At 42.6% G+C, this 23,176-nt stretch overlaps 2 protein-coding genes across 3 annotated transcripts in view; one reads left to right on the top strand and one right to left on the bottom strand.

The window, feature by feature from the left end:
* Window positions 1-622: 622 nt before the first annotated feature.
* On the top strand, window positions 623-10,901 carry CEBPG (CCAAT enhancer binding protein gamma). Its single transcript, XM_050922861.1, has 2 exons — window positions 623-747; window positions 8,639-10,901. Exon 2 carries the CDS (start codon window positions 8,753-8,755, stop codon window positions 9,203-9,205), a length of 453 nt encoding a protein of 150 aa, XP_050778818.1. The 5' UTR covers window positions 623-747; window positions 8,639-8,752; the 3' UTR covers window positions 9,206-10,901.
* An 8,506-nt stretch (window positions 10,902-19,407) lies between these two features.
* Window positions 19,408-23,176, bottom strand: part of PEPD (peptidase D) — a 225,587-nt gene continuing 221,818 nt past the window's right edge. For both annotated transcript variants that reach the window (XM_050922831.1, XM_050922832.1), the window contains one exon: window positions 19,408-20,099. In XM_050922831.1, the coding sequence (XP_050778788.1) occupies window positions 19,953-20,099 (147 nt within the window). In that variant the 3' untranslated portion in view covers window positions 19,408-19,952. The remainder of the gene's footprint in view (window positions 20,100-23,176) is intronic.

The following is a 23,176-nucleotide window of genomic DNA, read 5'->3' as shown; positions in this document are numbered from 1 at the left end:
GGGTTATTGAGATAACATCCCCCCCCGTCAGGCAGTGTGTGGGTGAGCGGCTATTGGGATAACAGGTTTTACCCCCCATACAGACTCAGACAGTGGGGGGGGGGGTTATTGAGATAACATCCCCCCCCCGTCAGGCAGTGTGTGGGTGAGCGGCTATTGGGATAACAGGTTTTACCCCCCATACAGACTCAGACAGTGGGGGGGGGTATTGAGATAACATCCCCCCCATCAGGCAGTGTGTGGGTGAGTGGCTATTGGGATAATAGGTTTTACCCCCCATACAGACTCAGACAGTGGGGGGGGGGTATTGAGATAACATCCCCCCCCGTCAGGCAGTGTGTGGGTGAGCGGCTATTGGGATAACAGGTTTTACCTCCCAGTGTCGGGGAGGGCTATTGGGGTAACAGCTCGCCCCCGCCCCAGGGAAAAGCGCTCCCCAGGGGATGGGCAGGACGGGAGTGTGGAGGGAGCGGGCAGTGCCCAGCTCCAGGGGGTTTACCAACCCCACAAAAACAGCACCTCTCTCTTTAAGAGAAGCGGGTGTCTGATTGGCTCTGGGAACTGCCAATCGGGGCGGCTATTGCATCATCTCTGCGGCAGGCAGGTCTCTGATTGGCTAGGACGCTGGGCCGAAGGAGAAGGGTTTCGCAATCGCTGCTCGCCTTCACTCACCAGTTTAAAGAAAGAGACTCGGGCCCAGCCCGCGCCCCCCTCCCTGATCGATACCGGTCTCGATCCCCGGGCCAGGTGAGGCGCGGGGCCGCCCCGCCGCGCGCACAGACCCTCCTCCCATCCCTGGTGAGGGGGAGCCGGCCGGGCGCGGTACCCCGGGGTGGGTGCGGGATTACACCGGGCACAGGCCGAAGCGGCGCGGGAGGAGGCGGTGGCTGCTGTAGAGGAAGGGGGGGGGGACCTATAGGAGAGTTGTGGGAGGTTACGGGGGGCTGGGGAGAGTTGGCGGGTGGGGACGGGGTCTGTTAGAGATGTGGGGCGGGTATGTGGGGCGTCTGGTCAATGGGGCGGGGTCTGAAGGGGTGGGCATGTGTGGGGGGCTGGTCAGTGGGGGCGGGGTCTGTAGGCTTGGTATGGGGTCGGTGGGGGTACGTGGGGGGTCTCAATGGGGCGGGCTCTGTAGGGCGGTTCGGGGTGGGGCTGGGAGTTCTGGTCGGTGGGGGTACGTGGGGGGGTCTCAATGGGGCGGGCCCTGTAGGGCGGTTCGGGGTGGGGCTGGGAGTTCTGCTCGGTGGGGGTACGTGGGGGGTCTCAATGGGGCGGGCTCTGTAGGGCGGTTCGGGGTGGGGCTGGGAGTTCTGGTCGGTGGGGGCACGTGGGGGGGGTCTCAATGGGGCGGGCCCTGTAGGGCGGTTCGGGGTGGGGCTGGGAGTTCTCGTCGGTCTCAGTGGGGGCGGGACTCTGTAGGGGGTCGTGGAGAGGTAGGTAGAGAAGGGCGTGTGGGGGGCCCGGGACTTTTCTCGGTGTTGAGCATGGAGAGGGTGTGATGCAATCTCCAGGCAACTCTCCTCCCCCCTGGGATGACGTCATGCTTGGCACGGAGGAGGGAGCCCGGCCGCTGCTCCCCGAGTCCCCCACCACACCTGTTTCCTGATGGGGGAGGGACACACACAGAGTGCCCATCTCCCTCCCAACCCCGTGGGGCAGCAGTAAGAGAAGGGTGAGGGGAGAGGCAGGGAAAGCCACAGACACACACTCATGCTAAGAGAAGAGTAAATACTGGCATAGGGATCAACCATAAGAGGATGATTGGGGCCTACAGTACAAAGTCGAATATCTTCTCCAGAAAGTTTATTTGTTTGCAAAATTTATAGTTGCAGTACACAAGCTTTTATTGCACTTTTGGAAATGGAAGATCCAGTCACTCAAAGACATCACAAGGTGGGATAGGAGCACAGCATGTTAATAAAAATATTTACTATCCATATTTATGCATAGCTGGATATATTAGCTACTATGTTAAGTGATTCCTTCAGCTTTCTTTTAATACCTTAGAGATCAAAATAGTTTCTGAATAAGAATATAATCCTCAGGGTTCAGAATGAAGCCCTCCTTTCCTGTTGGATACTGTACCAGTCATCTAACTTCCTGGCAGGAACCAGTGTTGTAAACAGCACTATGCAGGTCAAAAGGGAAGTCAAAGATAACCTTAAAAACAAAAAAGCAATTTTTAAAAAGTATCTTATATGTGGTGGTGGTGGTGGTGGTGGGGAAAGGTACTTTTTAAAAATTGCTTTTTTGTTTTTAAGGTTTTCATAGTTTAAAATGGTAGTAGAGACTTGGGAATTAAAGGTGAAGAGTGATGGTTTTGTCAAAACATTACAACTTTTTTTGTAGGGTTCCCAAAGGGGGAAACTGTATATGCCTATTTGAAAATGTATGTACTGCTGTATTTCAGCAAAATTACCTCCTTAAGATCCTGAGAATTCTGAGCTTCAGACTTCTGGTTTTTCTTCATCAACATCACAAGTAACATGAATAAAAGGGATGAAAATATGGTGTTAGAATAGGGTAGTTCTTTTGAGGGACACTTTTACAGGGGCATGAGTCATGTAGCTAGAAACTTAGATCATAGGAAGCTTTTCAAATGTTTTTGTAAGTTGAAAAAAATTTCAAAGTGTGTAAACTAAAGAGTTAATTTTTTAAAAAAGTCCTCTGTATTGTTTACAACTTGCATGTTGGGAACTTGAAAATGAAACTGACTGTAAATGAAAATGAAATTGACTATTGACTGAGCCAGAGGAAAATACATAAATATTGAAAAGTAAACTGAATTTTAAAAGTTTATTTCAATAACCTTATGATGTTGTTGGTAAGTATGTACACACCTTCATCTGACATTGTCCTTTGTTTATGGTACATGTGATGTCCTCCTCTTTGCCAGAAGAACCCAGGAAATCTGCAGTTCAGATTTTTCATGATTTTAGGGAGCTAATAATGATCTTGAATTAAAATACAGAGCCTTTTAAAAATGGGTATACGTTTTTCCTCTTTTGGACCCTTCACATTTTGAGCATTTTCATAAAACCTTTGTTGTTCCCAGACAAAACTTCATATCCCCACATAAATATTTAAAAAAATAAATTATTTGCATTGAATATACCTGACTTCGCTTTAGGCATTCAATTCTGAAAGGTGTCAGGAAATGCCTTATCAAAATTCCTTAAAACTTTTAAATGCAAAATTATTCCATATTGGTTGGAACAACAATTAGACACAATTTTAAAAAAAATGGGTCAAAGATGAAGTAAAAGATTTGTTTTAAAATTGGTTAACCTGTTTATCAACATATTTTAAAACCAGAGTTGAAATTACTTTGCAAGTTTGAAATTTTGTGCCTTTCCCATAACTTCTGAGAATCAGACTAATTCCTGTACCTAATATCCTGTATCTAATTCCTACACCACAAAACTGATAAGATGACAGCTCCTGTATGATTTTTATTTTATTATATTTAAGACATTTGAAGTACTTAGTTACATTTCTTCATAATTAGATGTCATTTTTATTACATTGTTTTCTTATGACACATATAAAAAGTTGAGCTATCGAGGAAAGCATGGAAGAGGAATATTTTCTTTTGATCTTTTTTTGTGACAGCAGTTAGTGGATAGTGGATTTAGGGCCCTGTTCTGAGCAGTATTGGTTCTGTGAGTTCAGAGTGCTTAGCAGGATTGAGCCTTTAACTGAGGTGTACAGGAAATATAGGTTTGGAGCTTTATTCTGTTGTCATTTATATACCATTATCTGGACTGAGTACAATCCTGCAGTTTTAGCTCAAGAACAGTCCCACTGAAGTCAGAAGGAAATTAGAAGTACTCAGCACCTTTCAGGTTCAGTTACTATTTGGGTAGTATAAACAAGACAGTTGATGTAAAATTATACACTAAATCTGAAGAAGTGGGTATTCACTCACGAAAGCTCATGCTCCAAAACGTCTGTTAATCTATAAGGTGCCACAGGATTCTTTGCTGCTTATACACTAAAGGCATTCTACCTCCATGATCATAGTCAACTCTGTCTCACCTCTCAGAAAATAGGCAAGGAACAAAACTAATATATGAACTGCTGAACAAGTGGTAAGAATTGTTACTCAAAAAATGAGCCAAATTAACATTTTGTTTGTTATCTCATAAAATCTAAACAGCCATAATAGAAGCTTCCAAAACAGTATATATGGACTTATAAAGGGACATTCTTAAGGACTTTGAAAGGGTTAATGTATTACCCTCCACTATTTATAACAGTATCTTAGAAGCTTAGGCGAAGGGAGGAATATTTGTTCTCTAGTGTGACAAATATAATTTACGCCTTTTCCTCTGCTTCTAAGAAAATTAATATGACTAGGATCATTGAAGTCAGATCTTTGTATTCTAGCTGAATGCTTACTGGGAGTTAGAAGAGTGAGCACCTGTTTTATTATTTTTTTAAAGTCTCATTCTTTATCTGATTTAAATACCGTATATACTCGTTCATAAGCTGAATATTTTTGGTAACAAAGTGATGCATCAAAGAGCGGGAGTCAGCTTATAAACGGGTCTACACCAAAACTTGATGATTTTAAACTTTATGGAATCATTGAATTGAATATATAATACATTGTCGTCTTGTTTACCTGGAGCATTGGCAAGTGGCGCCACTTCCCGCAGCTCCCACTGGCTGGAAACGGAAAACTGCGGCCACTGAGAGCTGAGGGGCTCTGTGCCTGTGAGCGCTCCTGGTAAACAAAACGTCCCAACCCGCCAGTGGCTTACACCTTGATGGGCCAGGAGCCAAAGTTTTCCAACCCCTGAAATATAGGGTTGGCTTATGAAAGGGTCATACAGTTTTTGCTACTTTTACCTATCCATTTTGCGGGGTTGGCTTATAAACGAACGGGCTATTTAATGAGTATATACGGTAATTCATATTTAGAGCCTAAAGTGTTTACAATCAGTACTTAATGTACTCCTTAGTATCACTGAGTGTAGTTGCATCCTCAAAACACCAAACAATCTCTTACATTTAAAGCAATATACACATTCAGATACCCTGCTGGTAGCTGGAAAAATGATTACATTTTGCTAGGGGATTTGCTTAAACTGCAGGCATGTGCATTGTGGCCTCCACTGGATAATGTTCAGGGTTCTACTGAAATTGGGTGCTTACCAGCTGATGCCTGTGGACCTATAACAATGCTCACTGAGCTATTACCACATATCTACTACACAGTTGTTCAAATTGCTTATTAAAGAGTTATTTCCTCTGGAATCTCTGCTTGTAGAAAATGGTAGAGAGACAGCCTGGGAGATCAAAGTTCTCTGTTTCAGAATAGATGCAGTACAGTCAGCAGCAGTGCAGACTTCCCAGCATTGCCAGCCAACAGTGCTGCACTCTGAACTGGACAGATCTTTTGGGACAAAATAGTTGGTTTGATAGTCTTCGCAGAGAAGTGAAGGGTTGCAAGGACAATTGGTGCCAACTAACGTGGAGTTTTTTGTGATGTGGACATCTCTCTAGCAAGAGTTGCACTTAAACCACTAAACAGCCATCAGCTGGTGGTAACCTACGATTACTATCTGAAGTTGGAAGGTGCCACAGTCTAAGAACATTTAAAAGAGCATTTGAATAGGGAGGAAAATTGGTCTTTTCCTCCTTCCCCCAAGTTAATGCTAAAATCACATTAAATACTTACAGTAGGAAAACAAAAACCCATGAGATTTGGCAACATGAAGAGACTTGTCAAGGGTGGGGTGCTTGTTGGGCATGGGCTGTCTGGGTCCCACCTCCTCTTCAGAATCCTGAAAAGTACAAAAAGCAGTTACTGGAAGTTCTGTTACTAACATGTTCTCTAACTGGACTTGTCCAAACATAGTTAATAAGGGTCTTGGAGTAACGTACCTGGGTGCTAGGATAGGATATGTCCAAAACCAGCAACATGACAAAAGTTACATAAATTGAGTGTAATTAGAAGATTCACATGGGATCTGTTTGAGAGAGAGAAAATTCTGAGAGTGTTAGAGCTTCAGAGTATTATTTGGGAAGGTAACTTAGGAGGCCTGAGATACCTTAGGCATGTCATTTCCCTTTTCTGTGCCTCAGTTCCCCCACCTGTAAAATGGGGATAATAATACTGACATCCTTTTATAAAGTGCTTTGAGATCAATGGATGAGAAGTGCTGTACAAGTGCTAAATAATATAATTATTATCCGAGTCAGTAAAAGACAGGAATTCTCAAATGACTCCTTCCTTTATATTGGTGTGAAGCTGCATGCCACTTTCAGTTCCTTATGTGAAAATTGACATATATGAATTGCTAGTGACTGAATGAAGCCAGCTAAGAAAAAACAAGGACCCCACAATAAGGGAATTGTCTTCTGTATAGACTGACCATAACCCTGAAGATACACATTTGTCTTTGCTCTTGCAACAGACATTAATAAGCTCAGTGTCTTGTTTACAACCAGCTGTGTTGATCTGTTATCTGTGTGCAGGAGTCAGATAATCCATCTATTGTGCTATGCTCTAAACAATCAGGTCTTGTCAGTGCAGGGTCATTTTATGCAAATAAGGTGTTTTCCCTTAATCCAGCATGAAGAGAAATCAATCCTGTTTTTGACCTGTCAGTACTTGTGGGTCCCATCTGTTCTTTAAATATACAGCTTGTGTTTGCAGGCTCAGTTGCCTCAGCTTGTCTGTGGCTGAGGTAGTTCTCTTAATGTGACTATCTGTCACAGCCTTCACATGGTATATGTTCAGCTTGTACATTCCTGGTTTGCCTTGATTTCTCACGCATTGGCTATACATCTTGCCTCTTTGCTGGGTACAACTGATTATGATACTTCTCTCTTACTTGCTTTCGCTTTTCATGTCCTGGGTTGTTTTATGAAGGGTCTAGAGGATACAGTAGAGAAATTTGCAACTTTTTGTGAATAGAGTTTTGATTTGGAAACAGTAGAATTCATACATACATTTAAAAACAGTGCTTGAAAATGTAGCGTAGTTGTAACCCTGTCCGTCCCAGGATATTAGAGAGACAAGGTGAGTGAGGTGATAATGCTGGTAAGCGATGTGTGAGATTGTATATGTGGTGACTTACAGATTTTTCAGGCATCTGTGCTGTTCTTCTCTCTCTCTAAAGTGGAAGTCAGAGAACAGGAAGTAGGACAGAATTCTCTTAATGGAACCATGTAATAAAAGAAGACAGTATCGATTAGGAAACCAATACTTTAATACTGTCTAAGTTTCTGGTGACATCACAGTCTTCAAGCTCTGGCCTCACTGTACAGACTGTTACCTTAATGCTTCTTGCATTTATTTGAATGCATAATCATTCAACTAAATACAGCTGTGTATTTCAATGCATGATGCTCAATTACACACACAGTGCGTTGTTATAAAGTTGGTTTTCTTTTAGCCTAACTTTGCTTCGATTGACGTTAATGGTGTGTACACTTAAGCACCTTGTTAACTATTTGCAGAATCAGGGCCCTAAGTTATTGACAAGCTTGAAAGTTTTTTCATCTTTATTTATAGTCACTTGATTCACTGCTAAAAGACCATCTTACACATTTCTTATATATAAAAAAATCACTTTTGTTCTGAGAAGCAGAGAAATTCTAGCTCAAAGGGTAACTTGTTTGGAAAGTTATAAAAGTGTCAGAAAATAGGGACTTTGGACTTCTTGGCCATAACTACTATAAATACAATGATACCCTTCATGGTGACAATTTGTGGTCAAGAATATATTGTAAGAATTTCTTTTGCAAGGCTACTTGTTCTCCTTAAAAAGAACAATTAGCATGTTAAGCTAACACTTTCTCATTAAGCTAACACTTTCTCATTAATCATTTTGGCTGCTACTTCATTTTGTCACAGTATTGTGAACTGAAATGGGAACACTTTATATCGGAAAGCATTCATTCAGACAGAACAAACATGAATCAACTTTGCAGTTTAAACACATAAAAAATATTTTTCATTTATCTTAAATGAAGTAGTTATTCCACTCTATTTAGCATTGTTAGGCCTTAATTGGGGCATCATAGCTTCGAAAAAACAGACCCAAGTGAAACAAGTTAAAAAGAGGGCAGATAAAAGGTTTGGAAAATATTGTAAGACTTATTCAGCCTAGAGAAAAGGAGATTAATTCGAAACTTGTCTACATGTATGTACAGGAAGGGATAGTCTAAAGAGGTCAAGGATCAACGATTACTGTTGCGTCAAGAGTCAGACTATTAATAGGTTTAAGCTGCAGCAGTGAAAATTCAGTCTGAAAATTAAGAGGAACTGTATAATTGGAGAAAAAGTTAAACAGTAAAACACGTTGCCAAGATTGGGGTTATGAAACTGGAGCTATTCAAGGGTGGCTAGACATCAGGGATGGTTTTGGAATAACTGAATTCATCCAAGCATAATATCGGGAGGTTGACTAGATGACCCACTAACAATCCCTTCCAACCGAAATGATTCAATGAGACTTCTGAAATAGCTCAATAATGGCAGTTTCTCTGTTTCCAGCATAATAAGCTGTTACTACCAGATAGATGTGCCAGCAGTAGTGTACCAGCACTAATGCTAGTGAGGTATAAGATCATAGCTGAACATAGCATTTTAAATGTTTCACAGAATTTATTTTTCTGTTAGGTTCAACTTGCCCTTAATCCATGTGAAGATTTGCTGGCAACATATTATAGAAGTTATTAACAGTTTTTCAACATCTCTAACAAATCATATTGTGGTGTTGAAGAGTCTGTCCAAATGAGCAAAACATCACAGCAGAACACCACTACAGAAGCAAACGGTATAAGTGTGATTTACACACAAGCACACACAAGTGGTTTGCAACAGGTTCCTCAGCTGGTGCCAGTTAGTCCTGGTGGTGGAGGCAAAGCCGTGGCTCCAAGCAAACAGGGCAAAAAGAATTCCTCTGTGGATAGAAACAGTGATGAATATCGCCAACGCAGAGAGCGCAACAACATGGCGGTGAAAAAGAGCCGGTTAAAAAGCAAGCAGAAAGCTCAAGATACGCTGCAGAGGGTCAACCAGCTGAAAGAAGAAAATGAGCGTTTGGAGGCAAAAATTAAGCTCTTGACAAAGGAACTTAGTGTACTTAAAGACTTGTTTCTTGAGCACGCACACAATCTTGCAGACAATGTGCAACCTATTGGCACTGAAAACACCACCACAAACCCAGATAACTCCGGACAGTAGACACAATCTTCAAACTTCACAACCTCGTGGACTGAACATTAGAGATGCAGCCCTCTCTGCACTACTCATTCAGTACAGAGAAGGAATGCTGTTCTAACTTTTTAAAGATCATCTTGTGGGTATTTTTTCTCCTTTTAGGTTTAACACTGAAGATTTGATACAAATAAAATGTAAACTGTTTTGAGTATGTTTTAAAGTGTTCAATATTTTCTGCTCTGAAAGGTTTGGTTAAACAAGTAAAAATGATCTAAATGGACAAAACCAGGAGCCTCATGTCAGTGAAATTGGATTTCTACAGCAATGTACATTCACCATCTTATATTTTGCATATTGTAAGGAGTACAGTTGGGAGGTTTTACTGCAATACTGATGGATAATTAGATGAAATATCTGTTCAGTACCCTTTAAAATGTATTTCTTAAGCAGTCTTTTCTACATTGTGTATTACAAAACTTCAAAGGCCAGGGCAGAAATTTGTTTTCTAATTTGGTGGGCTACTTCAAATGTGTAGCACAAGCCCTATCCAAGATAATGTAGATCTCTCTTAGTCATAGTTAACGGGGAGTGCCTACTAACAGTGCCTAGTAATGGTGAGCCAGGGTGCTTACTAATGTTTTCTAAAGACTACTACATTCTTTGTGAGAAATTGTAATGTATTATGACTGACATACACAGAAAATTGGCTCACAACCTGTAAATGGCTGTCCGGAAGCATCATGTATAGGAGGTAAAGTAGAATGACATTTTATTTTTATAACCCCTTTAAGCCTGTGTTCAACATGCTAGCATTATTCATATGGTGACGTTGGGTCCTTATAGCATCATGTTTTGGTCTCCTGAAAATGTTTAAGTTCTGTAAAATAATTGCTTATTAGAATCACGCTGCTGCCAAGATGCAGGTATCAGGATGAGAGTAACACACACACCTTGACTAAAGCAATGAAAGGGCTAATGCAGAACATCTGTTCAATCACAATGTAGACTACTTGATCCGTACTACCATACAATACCAGTTATATAGCTGTTTAGTTTAGCAACTGATATCCTGCAGAAATCCAAAGTAATTTTAAAAAGAAATGCCTTTAGTTTTAATAACTGATGCAGCAGACTTTCCTGTAGACACCATTGCCATGCGAAGGAGTATCTTGAATCTTGTTTTATTTTTTTGAAACAAACAGATTCTCTCAAACAATGTTTTTTTTCTTAAATTTGATAAGTCCCTTACTGTGACCCATAACGCAGCAGTATGTATTATACTGAGGAGTTAAACTAGAAAAATGAAGCAGGAACTTTGATGTAACCTTAATTTATTTTCATTTTTTAAATGTTCCATTTATGGTATGTGCGTTACATATAACCCGTGTGTCTGGCTAGTGAACTATTACCTTAGTTTTATTTCCCTCCTACACTACTTGTTTCCATACTTGACTTTGTAGTATGATTGTGTGTATTGTGTATGTATTTAGGAGGAGAACTTGGGTAAGATCTTGGTTAGATGCTAAGATAGAAAATAAAACTTACAAAACATCCATTTTGAGTTTAAACTTTTACTGCAAAGATCATCAACCAAGAAAGACTTTTACAGCTTGTCCTAGGTCATGGAAGTCTTTTACAAAGAGAAATTTTCTGGTTCTAGTCACAGCTTAAGTAGGTAGGGTTGAAATATCAGAAGCTAATAAAAATGTTTTGCCTCAGAGTCTAGATAGTGCTGCCTCTTCTTTGCCCTCATGCGTAATAGAAGCAACAGCATATTGGGGCCCAGGTGGAGCCTCTACCTTATACCCATGATTTCCTTGCCTATTCTAATGAGGATCACTGCCTGCAGGGACAGGCTAGGCCACAAATGGTCTGAGTAGAATCCTTTTCAGCTAACCTTATTTGTACATTAGTAGCTCATTATGGTGATGTTGGAGCAGCTTAGCCACATTTTCTTTTCTTTTATCTTTTCCTGAATGTATTAAAGAAACTGGCCAACTTATTTTCATATAATCTAAATATAAAGACAACATCCATAGTTGGAAGGAGTCTGTAATGGAGCTTTTAAGGGAATCCAAAGCTATTTAAAAAGGTGGATCAGTATTCCTTGATATAAATTAGGAAAGTGAGGCAGAGAGATTCAGGGCCTGTTTTTTTTTATAGGTGTTGATCAGCTCCATTTCCATTGGCTTCCACCACATGTACTTTACATGACCCACAGATGCTCAGTACTTGTGGAGAGAACGCTAGGATTATTAGCCTGTTGTCCTGCAGCAAGTCAGTGTCAGACTAGGAATAGAATGGTAGCGATTTACATAAAATAAGGTTGTTCAACTCAAACTGCTTGCAAGAAGGTTTGGAGGTCTCTGCTGTAGTGGGAGCTGGACTTATTTCTGGTATATATTTGGAACATCAGCTCTCCACTGGTGATTAGCACTAATTTTCTGAAGAGTCACAGGGAGCCTGTCCCCATTCCTCATATATCTTCTATTAAAAACCCTTTTATTCAGTCAATTAAGGCATGTCCAACAATTGTCCAAAAACCAGCTTGGTCTGAAGTCTCACTCAGAAAAGCTTCTAGAGTTTAAGTTCAAAATCCACATTCCTGGAAACTGCACTGGAGCCAGCGTATTAATGCTATAATGAAAATAAATCAGTGGGAAAAGGTGCCTTGGGAGTATTTCCTGGTTATTTGTGCCTATGCAATGGAAAAGCCGCAAATGCTGAAGTTATTCACTTTAGTTGTATTTTCTGAGAAATGGTTCAGGCAGAAAAGCCTCCTCCCGCCCACATTCCTATGGCTGAGCTGTGGAACATCCCATTAAACATCAAAGCATTGGACCTGTTTAGGCTCTGTATTGGCCCTAATTTCCCTACAGGGAATTGGTGGCATTCTCTTGCCAGCTTCTAACTACCTGAGGCCTGATTCTCAGTGATAGTAAGTCCACTTTACGTTGCTCTGGCAGTGTAAGGGGGTATTAAAGTGGGCTTACATTACATTTATACTTTATATTCACTTTGTAAAATGCATCCCCAGGGACCTTTGAGTACTACTCAGCTATAAATGATAATCTATAAAAACATGTAAATCCTTGTATTCTTGTGAATGAAATCTAGCTTTTTATTTCAGAACTGAACATTCAATACTTTTGCACAACCCAGAATTCAGTCCAATTGCACACTAAGTTTAAGAAAGATATACAGTATGATTCTTCAAAGCTATATTTGCTATTTTTACTTCCGTGAATATGTAACTTACTTTCCATTTCTTTAGTATGGAACAACTCGGTTAAAAAAAAGCGGAGTTTTGCCAAGGCAAGTGTTGTGAGTTATTAAATCCATTGGGCATTAAGTTTTTTGGGAGTGGAATGTCATTATTTAAGTTGACTATTGTAGCAAGCACCAAAAACTTTTAAAAATGAAATTTGGTTTTGTTGCTATAGATGTGCTTCCTCTTACTTTGTTAACCAAGGCAACCTTGCAGTAATTACCCAAAGGTCCATTGTATTGGGGTTGAATGTGCTGACACAATCGCTTTTTTACTACAGAATTTTTTTAGGGTCTCAAAAGTGCATGTGTTTTGAGGACAATTGTGTGGCTTTCAAAATGGCTGAGCCCTTAAAAGAGAAAACAGTCTTAAGGATGCCACTCTTCCTGTGCTTATACTGAGGATGAAATTTCCATCTTTTTTAACCTTAATGCTCATTACAGTATTGTTGACACAACTCTTCTCAAGATGTGGGTGGCATAGAATAACCACTGTACTGTGTATCCTGTATAATTGCAGCAAACAGATAAGACACATAGCCAGGTATCTGAGGCAAGTATACTACAGCCCTCATTACACATTTTCATAGTTGTAGTTGGCCTCAGTAAGTTTTGGAAACACGTTCCATATCACAAGTAAAGCTATAGCCAAATCATGGAAGGGCAGTTTCCCCTGCAGAATGCCATGATTTGTACAAAGATTCCAGACTCTTAGCATTTACTGGAAAATTATAGTCTGTTTCAAAAAAATTCCTTTTAACGCTACACTCACTGGTTCTGATTCTGAGCCAGTGTAAATCAGTACTAACTCTATTGAAGTCAACTGAATTACACTGATGTAAAATGAGAAATAGGCCCTTTATAGTCATGTTGGTTGTGAAACTCATTACTCTAATTCTGAAGACAATTGGAAGGCAAAGTTCCCTCCTCTTCCCACTGCCCACCTCGTCATTTAAAAATCAGTATTATGATATTGTTTGTATTGCAGAAGCACTTAGGAGCTCCAGTCATGGACCAGGAATGATCACATATTTAATCTATGTAGAATCCTTGTTTGATGATTCCCATCATTACTGAAAAGAGCTCTGTCTGCATTACCCACATAGACAAAGGCATACTCCATTCTTTTTGCCTGAGGTTCTTATATCATATCATGCCTTTTCCCATCCAAGCTGATGATCTAACATGTGACTCAGAAAGGAATTAAGGACAAGACTTGGCAGTCTAGCTATAATTACTCCCCACACCCAAAAATGTTTATTTTTGTCCTTTTCCTTTTCTACCATCTGCCATTGTTCTCTGTATCACAAAAACTGGAGCCTAAGCATCTGAGTGGTCTCTTACCTGTGCATTGCCTGCCAACTCTCCTCCAGTAAGCAAGGCTGGACAGCGTTTCATCAATTCTGTGTGGTGTTCAACACAGGCCTTGGTAACTTTGAGATACGCACCCTCTTTCCTGGCAGCTGAAGATTCTGCTGCTAGGACACAGCACTTGGAGGTTCCTGAGCTGGTCGCTCATCTAGCTATTTAAATTATAGTGCCAAAAAGTTAGTATTTCAGACTTAAAAAAACCCCAACTACACACTCCAAACTCAGGCAAGACAATATCATGAGTTGTGCACTCTGTGCACTAACAATGTGCTCTCCAGTTTCTTCTAGTTTAAAATAATTAAACACTATGAAAAGATTGAAAAGTGATTTGTTTGCATAGGGACCTTTCTAACAGCAGTCAATGCGCTTGCCTTACTCGACTAGAGAAGTGCCCAGACTGCAGTGTGTCCCTTTAAATACACAAACCCATTGACACAAGAGACTAAAGGTTCATTATTTTAAATGACATGTAATTGGGGGATCAGTTTCAAGAGAGATTGTGCTGAATCTATTGTTAGTTAAATAATACACAACTATTGTCAAAGGAATAGTAGTATGGACCTTAACTCCACCAAAGGCTAGTCAGAGACAAGCCTATGAGTCTCCTTACCTGGCTCCCAGCTGTTCCAGCACACACAGGCTATTTAACATAATACATCAATCTTACTTCTCTTCCTTGGAAACCTGCAGTTCCATGGGGTAATATAGGGACACAGTGGATTACTTCTATTGTTAACTGTACAACTCAGACACATACTAGTACTTTTCTCTTCTTCCTCAGTAATTGGTGGGATAAAGTCTTCTAAACTGGAGATTTCAACGTGTACCTATTTCAATGGGGTTTTTCAAGTTCATTTTGGATTTTATGCATTAGTTATTCATGCTGATTATACAGGACAAGCATATCCCACATGCATATATAGAGACCTGTAAGCAAGGTTCCATGCACTCTGAGGCAAGCTTGACATAAATTTTGTGACAAAATCCTCTGCATTCTTCTGTTTGTACAGCGCCTAGCACAGTGGGGGTGTTTAGGTAATACTGCAGTATAACAGATTTCAACATTTACACCCCACTGATATGGTTGGGGCAATGCACTTCTCTCTTTCGGTGCTTTTTTCAGGCTGGTTGCAGACTCAGGTTTGTTACCAAGTTATTAAGACCTGCTAATGCTAATGTAAGGTCTGATCTGCACACAGCTTTTGTAGCAGTTTAACTATGTCTGGTTAGAGGTGAGATCTTTTACCATAATAGTTATACTGGCAACCCCTAGTGTGGATGCAGTTATTCCCCTTCCTGCATGGGAATAGCTATACTGGTATAAGTATGCACATTAGAGAGACTTGTACCACATTAACTCTCCCAGGAAAGTTAGCGTGATACAATCTGTATGTTTAGATGAGGTCTAATGTCCACACAAGTGCATTGCACCAATTTAACTAAATCAGTTCAGGCCTTGGCTACACAAACTTGCATCAAAGTAACTAATTAATTCACTCCCTTTATTATTTCAGTGAAAGTCTGTGTGGACTTGTCCATCCTAGGGGGAAAACGTGTTAGTAAAAACATGATAGCTAACACACTTGAAAACCCTAGAAGAAATGAGCAAGCTGCAGTTATAACCTATTCCCTTGACCAGCTAATATATTTAAAACATTAGCTCTCACAGCTAACAAACCAAACAAATCTTTCATACCCCTAGTGTGAAGACTTTTTAGAAAAAAAACTACCCTATTTTCATAGTTTTTAAGTTGGAAAAAAATTACTTTAGGCTAAATCAAAATAGGGTACCTACTCCAACAGAAGAGTGGCCACACACTCACTAGCACCAAAATAACAAACGGTGTGAGTTAGTGCAGCAGTGAGATCTTTCGGTGGCTGTTTGAGTGTATAGCCGCCCTTTGTTAAATCAGTACAGTGTGTGTAGACCAGGCCTTGGGCAGACATCTTTGCATGGGCTATTCTCGACTCATTCTTGGAAGGGTTTTTTCCCCACAATCACAAGGGGCAGATACCGTACTTAGTATTTTATAAACAAAAGCTGAGATTCTAGAGCAGAGTTCTGCAGAAAGAGGTAGATTTTATGGTGACAAATTTAATGGGGCCCTGACTACAAAGAAAAATTTGAGAAAACAAAACTAGATTTAGAGAAACATCTGGGACATGTCTAATGGAAGAGGTATAAATATGTCAGTTGTGTGACATTTATTTTGTTCTCTTTCTCCTTTCAGAACATTTGTTCTTTGGTACATGTTGAAGCACAACCAGCTTTGCCTTGTACAGTATTATTTGCTCAACCTGTTCTACAGCAACAGGGAACAACATCTGCCAAGATTAATCACGGAGGAAGGGGGAAGCCTATTAACTAGACACAGGTTATATTCTAGTTGAAACAAATCCAAAACTGTATTTTCTAAAACCTGTAAAAAGTTACTTTCAAATAATCAAAGCTATCCAACCAAAGCAAATGACAGTTTCAAAGTGCCCAGAGCAGCAGAGGCGTGAACTAATGGGCGTGTTCAGAGTATGATTACAGAAATGTACTTTGACTTATTCAGGAATATAGATCCTGACTGAGGCCAGGAAGTGGTGACACAGGCACAGTCTTGCACTGGGTAAACTGGTCAGGGGGTTTTGGATGGAGGAGAGTCTAGAACGTTGTTAGACTCTCTCTCGGTATCTGTTCTCGTAGCTGCAAAGTTATTGCAGTAAAAACTTGAGTCCTTTTCATTAGGACGTTTCAATAGCTAGCAGCTTGTTAGGGGGGCATAAAAAGCAGGGGAAGGATTAATGCAGTTACAGACAAGCCTGCCAATAGTCACAAGAAGCCCCATCATCTCACCCCATTTCTCAGTGACGATTTATAAGAGCAGAAACCTCATCCTAGAGCTCATGAGACTTACCTTTTACAAGCCATATTATAGTGAAGTTACCACCACAAGATGAAACAGTCCCCATTTTTGTAAAACAAATTTACATCAAAACTAACTGAGCCAAGTATTCTAGACTAGAATATTTAAATGTATGTGTTTGATTAATCACTATTTAGCACAATTTTGTATTTGTCAATGGGTCACTCATTGACTAATCACAATGAGTGTGTTCAGGGTGCATAGAGGAACCCAATTAACATTTTCAGAAGAAATCATTCCAGACCAAGACCCAGTTCCAGCTGCTGATGAGAAGAGCAAAATGCAGTGCAGTAAGCAGGGGACCAAAAGTGGTTTGAAGTTGTATTCTGTGATCCTAGGCTGCACTGTGCCAGGCTAGTGCCCTGATACAAGTTAGGGTCTTGTTACAGAAGCTGCAGATTGCTGAGCTGTATCAAGGGCTCCCTGTCCCCTACACCAGTCACAGGGAGTTTGGCACCGATGTTAAGAGCTGCCATTCTGGCTCCATGCCACCTGTTGATCCATCCACTTTGGGATCATCTTGTGGCAATGGTCTGGTGCATGGTGGCTCTAACACAGGAGTGGACAAACTACAGCTTGTGGGCTGGATCCAGCCTGCCAGGGCTTTGGATCCAGCCCGCGGGATTGCCAGCTCCATGGTGCACCAGGGCTAAGGCAGGCTCCCTGCCTGTCCTGGCCCTGTGCTGCTCCCAGAAGCAGCCGGCACCACATCCCTTTGGCCTCTGGGAAGGGAGGGGGCAGAGGGCTCAGTGCGCTGCCCTTGCTTGCAGGCACCACCCCCCGCAGCTACTATTGGCTGGGAATAGGGAACTGTGTCCAATGGGAGCTTCGGGGGAGGTACCTGAAGGTGAGGGCAGTGCGCAGCACCCTCTGCCCCCACTTCCCCAGGGGCTGCAGGGATGTGGTGCCTGCTGCTGCCGGGAGTGGCGCAGAGTCAGGGCAGGCAGGGAGCCTGCCTTAGGCCTGCTGTGCACTGCTGCCACCCCGGAGCTGCTCCAGGTAAGCGGCGCCAGGCCGGAGCCCGAACCCTGACCCCTCCTGCACCCCAACCCCCTGCCCTGAGTCCCCTGCCACACCCCACACCCCTCCTGCGCCCAACCCCCTTCCCTGAGTCCCCTGCCGCACCCCACACCCCTCCTGCACCCAACCCCCTTCCGAGTCCCCTGCCGCACTCCACACCCCTCCTGCACCCAACCCCCTTCCCTGAGTCCCCTGCCGCACCCCACACCGCTCCTGCACCCAACCCCCTTCCCTGAGCCCCCTGCCACACCCCACACCGCTCCTGCACCCAACCCCCTTCCCTGAGTCCCCTGCCGCACCCCACACCGCTCCTGCACCCAACCCCCTTCCCTGAGCCCCCTGCCACACCCCACACCCCTCCTGAACCCAACCCCCTTCCCTGAGTCCCCTGCCACACCCCACACCGCTCCTGCACCCAACCCCCTTCCCTGAGTCCCCTGCCACACCCCACACCGCTCCTGCACCCAACCCCCTTCCCTAAGCTCTCTGCTGCACCCTAACCTCCTGCCGAGTCCCCTGCCGCACCCTGCATCCCAACCCCCTGTCCTAAGAACCCTGTGCCACCCCAACTCCCTACCCTGAGCCCCCAACTACACTCCACACCCCCCTCACTACCCAACTCCCTGCCCCACATTCATGGCCCTGCATGTAATTTCCCCACCCAGATGTGGCCCTCAGGCCAATAAATTTGCCCACCCCTTCTGTAACACAAGGAATAATCTGGGCCCAGAAGTCTGGAAGTTGTATCAGTGAAATTGAGCACTTGATGGTTATATGATGATGCTGGGAAAGTTCTGAGGAGTATCAATAGGTGCTACCATTACTGTAGCTAACATCTGTACAAACTGAGTTTCTGAACAGATTAAGGTTATTGGGATTAATGATTTGGTTTTTAAGATTTTTACAATATACTTGGGACCTAACCCCCCCTTTTTGGGCTAAAATAAATATTTAATGTGTTGTTTATACAACAGAAGAATTGTTTTGGTGACGCTTTGTAGTCAGACTACATGCAAGGTCACTGCCCAGATGAGCCGACAGTCTAAACTGTGTTTTAGTGTATTCACAAAACAAGGAAACATGATCTGGATTTATTTGTTATTTGTAAGTAATCCAATTCTGTCACTGCGAGAAATGTACTTATTCCTTGCGCGCAATCTCATATTTATTCATATACTGTATGGTAAGGAAATGTTTCTCTAGAAAATGCATATCTTGCATGCAGGGAAACTCAGTTTATAATTACACATTTATAGAGCATCAAAGCAAATTTTAAATGGATCTTTTACTATTATCGGATAGCTTTGAAAATCCCACCAGTTCTATAGAGTGTAGTCCATTGCATAACACTGAATTCCTGTAACATAAGACACTCTCTTTATGCTGTTCAGGTGGAATTTGTAAGACTCCAGATCTGTAAACCATGGTACCCGACATTTTAAAGGACAGAGACAGAAACCGACATCTCTCCCTGCCTCTCTGAGCAAAGGGGACATGGCCTGTGTATGAAAATTCAGTGCCCTCAGTACATGGGGAATAAAACATAGTTAATGAAGTGCCTGAATTTCCAGTGCACACAATGGGTAGAAAGCTCAGATAATTTACGGTAATGGAAGACGGATGTAATGGGAGATGGAAAAAGTGACCTACACAAAGTTATGAACAACTTTCAGGGAGGATTTTTATTAGACATTTACTTCTGTCCATTCCATCAATATCAAGACAAATGTAGGTGTGTCACTTTTTCAGCCACTCTCAATTAACAAAAAGACTTTGTAATAGTTGTGATATAAGTTTCCAAAATAGGATTTCTAAGAATTTTCTTATGATTACAGGCAACATTCAGATAATACAACTGTTATTTAAAAAAAAAATCACTGCTGTCAAAATGCAGATCTGATTGGAAAGATACAGATGAGCAGAGATGTTAAAGCTTTATAATTTCAGCTGTTCATGCTGTAATATTTTCCAGTTGGCACTTAGTAATATAAATTGTTGATTGCAACCATAAAGACTTAGAGCTACCTCAAGGTATAGCGCTGAATCCTTCTAACTTCATTTCTAATAAAGTAATCATTCCAGCCTAATGACTTGCCTGATTCAGTTTGCTGTGCAGAATTGATACATTTGATTTTCTAAGCAGTAGTGTAAAATCAGAATGATGGCTGGTTAGCGGAAGGCAGCAACCACTATGGAGTTTACTACTTTTGGCTGGCCAAGGAGTCAAATGACTTGCTGCTGCCTTGGGCTTCTGCCATGAAAGCCTCTATTTCTTCCACAGTACGTGGGACACACGTTAGTAGCTCCATTCCATTGGCTGCCACTGCAATGTCATCCTCAATTCGGACCTGTTACAGAGAACACACAGTTACCAGTATATTCTAGTGTGTTGCAAGAGACACACTAGTAAGCAATGGCAATTGGAGTGTAAAGTGCACGTTCAACCTAGCATGGTTTAGATGAACAAGACTTGGTGAGCATCAGAACTTCCCACTGCTAGGAGAGAGGCACAGAAGTCCATTAGGGTGGAAATTGCCCCTTTGCAGGTGTCCACGCTAGTCTCTCAGGTTCACTTAAAGCCAGCAGGCACAGGGAGGGAGTCTATCTGCACCAGGGCTGATGCAACCATTTAGGTGACCTAGGTGGTCGCCTAGGGCACTAGGATTTGGGTGGCACCATTTTCTTCAGCAGCGACCACGGCAGCTGGATCTTCGGCTGCCCCGGTCGCCACTGGCATTTAGGCGGAGGGAGCTGAGGCAGGAGAGCGTGAGGAGGGCCGCCTGCAGCAAGTAAGGGTGGGGGGCGGCACGCAGGGGAACTCCCTGCCCCGCCTCCTCCCTGAGCACCCTGTGGCTGCTTCACTTCTCCCACCTCTCAGGCTTGTGACGCCAATCAGCTTAGGCGCTGCAAGCCTGGGAGGCGGGAAAAGTGAAGCAGCGATGACGTGCTTGGGGAGGAGGTGGGGCAGAGGTGAGCTGCTTCACTTCTCCTGCCTCCCAGGCTTGCGGTGCCAATCAGCTTAGGCGCCACAAGCCTGGGAGGCAGGAGAAGTGAAGCAGCCATGGCGTGCTCGGGGTGCTCGTGCATGGAGCAGGGGTGAGCTGGGGCAGGGGGGGATGCCTCAGGGTGGAGGGTGGGGAGCTGCCTCAAGGGGGGTGCCTCAGGGCGCAGGGGGAGAGCTGCTGTGTGAGGGGGGCACCTCAGGGCAGAGGGGGAAAGCTGCTGCGGGGGGGGGAGGGTGCAAGTTTCGCCTAGGGGGAAGTTTCGCCTGGGGTGAAATATCCTTGCACCGGCTCTGATCTGCACTTAGTGTGCCAGGTGCCAGGAAGAGACCTTATATGTATCCGAAACTCAAAACCTCAGCCACAGGGGGCAGAAAGGGAATCAGGCAAACCCTTTCCCTGGTTCCTCTGGCACTTCTCCAGTTCACAATCCATTTACTCTAACTATGTTGGGGACAGATTTGCCCCTGAGTATGGTGCCATTCAAATGCTGACCCATTTGTATCTAGAGCAGCCATGTTGTTGTGCTGGATCTAATTGTCTTTTTCACTTTACATCATGTTGTCTTTTTTTTTTTAAAGTATAATTAGCTCCACAATAAATTACATGTACCTGACACTGTTTCTACCAAACCACTGAACTTTGACCTGACAAAGTCTTACAGCAGCTTTTACTCCAATATTACTTTTAACAAACACGATCATTTACACTTTAAGGTTGGGTAAGAAAGTAGCAGGGTTTTTTTCTTAGCATTTCCAGCCCTTGTTCTGCTAAAATGAAAAGCCTGTACCATTTTCTGTGTAGCTTTAATTTCCCATATGTCTTTTTACCAGGAAATATGCCTACCCAGTCATTCCTGTTATCTTATCAGAAAAATGCTAGTAAGTCACTAAGCTGCAATAAAAGCAATTTTAGTAAGGTGTCAATCCAAGAGAACACAAACCAGGGTGACTCCCACCTTACAGTGGCTTTAATTGTTTCTGACCTCTTGACATTTTAAACTAAAAATAAAGCCGGTTAACATTTGTACTTCTGCTTGCAAAATAATCCATTTGTTCAAACAAAATGAGTCATCTAGACGTATTAAACTGTTTATGATTCTTTGCCAGATTATTTCTTTTACATGGTATCAAGTAAAGTGTATTAAAAAGCAGAATTAAATATACTGTTGAGGTCACACAGCTGTAAAATGAAAGGATGTGACTCTTCTCTTTTCTCTGTATTTTCTGAAAAGCATGCATTTGGAACTCCACAAGACAAGTAGATGACATGGCATGAGCAAGTGCATGCACCTGAGAGAGATTTTTATTTTATTGTTCTTGAACTCATCAGTGGATCAGAAGACTAAAATGCAAGCAAAAGAATCCTAAACATTGCCATGTGATCTTTGAAGAAGCTGGCTGGTCAACGAGACTAGGATTGGGTGATGGTAAAACTGGGAACCAGTGAAGGAAATGGGGGTGGGGACTTGGAGCCAGTTGCCAAGAATGGGGAGGGTAGAACTGGGACTGACTGAACACAGACTTGGACAAAGAATCAGGGTGTGGGGAGGAGAGGCTGAGCTAGGATGAGGTGCCAGGGAGGAAGACTAGGTCTGGGACCCGTAGTGGGAGAGGAGAAGAAAGAAGGGATGGGGAGAGAGAGAGACTGGATGAGGAGCCAGAAGGGGAAGACAAGAACTGGCTGGGCAAGAAGCCTGAGGAGTGGAGACTGGCACTGGGTAGGCACGGAGAATGAGATAGGGACAAGGAACCAGGACAGGTTTGAGGGGACAGGGCAGAACAGGTCAAACTTGCCCCCCCCTTTTTTTGTTTTTTGAGGGGGGAAGGAAAGAAAAGAAAACAGGCAGAAGAGCCTATATGCACTAGAGAACACTCCCCTCCAGAACCTGGAACAGAACTTAAGATTCCTGAGTCTCACCATTCCTCTGCTGTCGCAAATATCAGTGAAATCTACAACAAAATATGTGTTTCATCCTATTCCAGCAATGGTCCACACAGAGGATGACAACCTACTACTACAATCACTTACTTTATTGGCTCATGTGGCAGAGGTCTGAGTGGTGGATCTAAAGGTTGCAATGCTACTGATGACCCACGTGGGTTTCAATATACTGCCACAGGATGGAATTTGGTTTTTTAGTTTTCTTTTTTAAAAACCTAGGAAATTATACACACACAGACACACACACACACACTATGTAGAGGACATTAAGACTGCAAAATCAAACACTCAAAAATTAGTTGCTTGTGCAACCTTAATTCAGCTTCTTTGTCACATGTACAGTAAATTGCAGGTGACTGGCTTTCAGCTACAAATCTAGCTTTTGGATACATTGTACAACATATCCTCTAAGCATCTTTGGGTTTTTATACACAAAATGACTTGTTTCAGAAATATTACTGGAGAGGCAAAGTGACCAG

The sequence above is a fragment of the Gopherus flavomarginatus genome, chromosome 14 (assembly GCF_025201925.1).
Source record: "Gopherus flavomarginatus isolate rGopFla2 chromosome 14, rGopFla2.mat.asm, whole genome shotgun sequence".
NCBI classification, from domain to species: Eukaryota; Metazoa; Chordata; order Testudines; family Testudinidae; genus Gopherus; species Gopherus flavomarginatus.
This window is presented reverse-complemented; position numbering and strand designations above follow the sequence as displayed.

What these genes read in the sequence shown, in the direction of transcription:
- CEBPG (XM_050922861.1), top strand. Translation starts at nt 8,753, where the DNA reads ATGAGCAAAACATCACAGCAGAACACCACTACAGAAGCAAACGGTATA.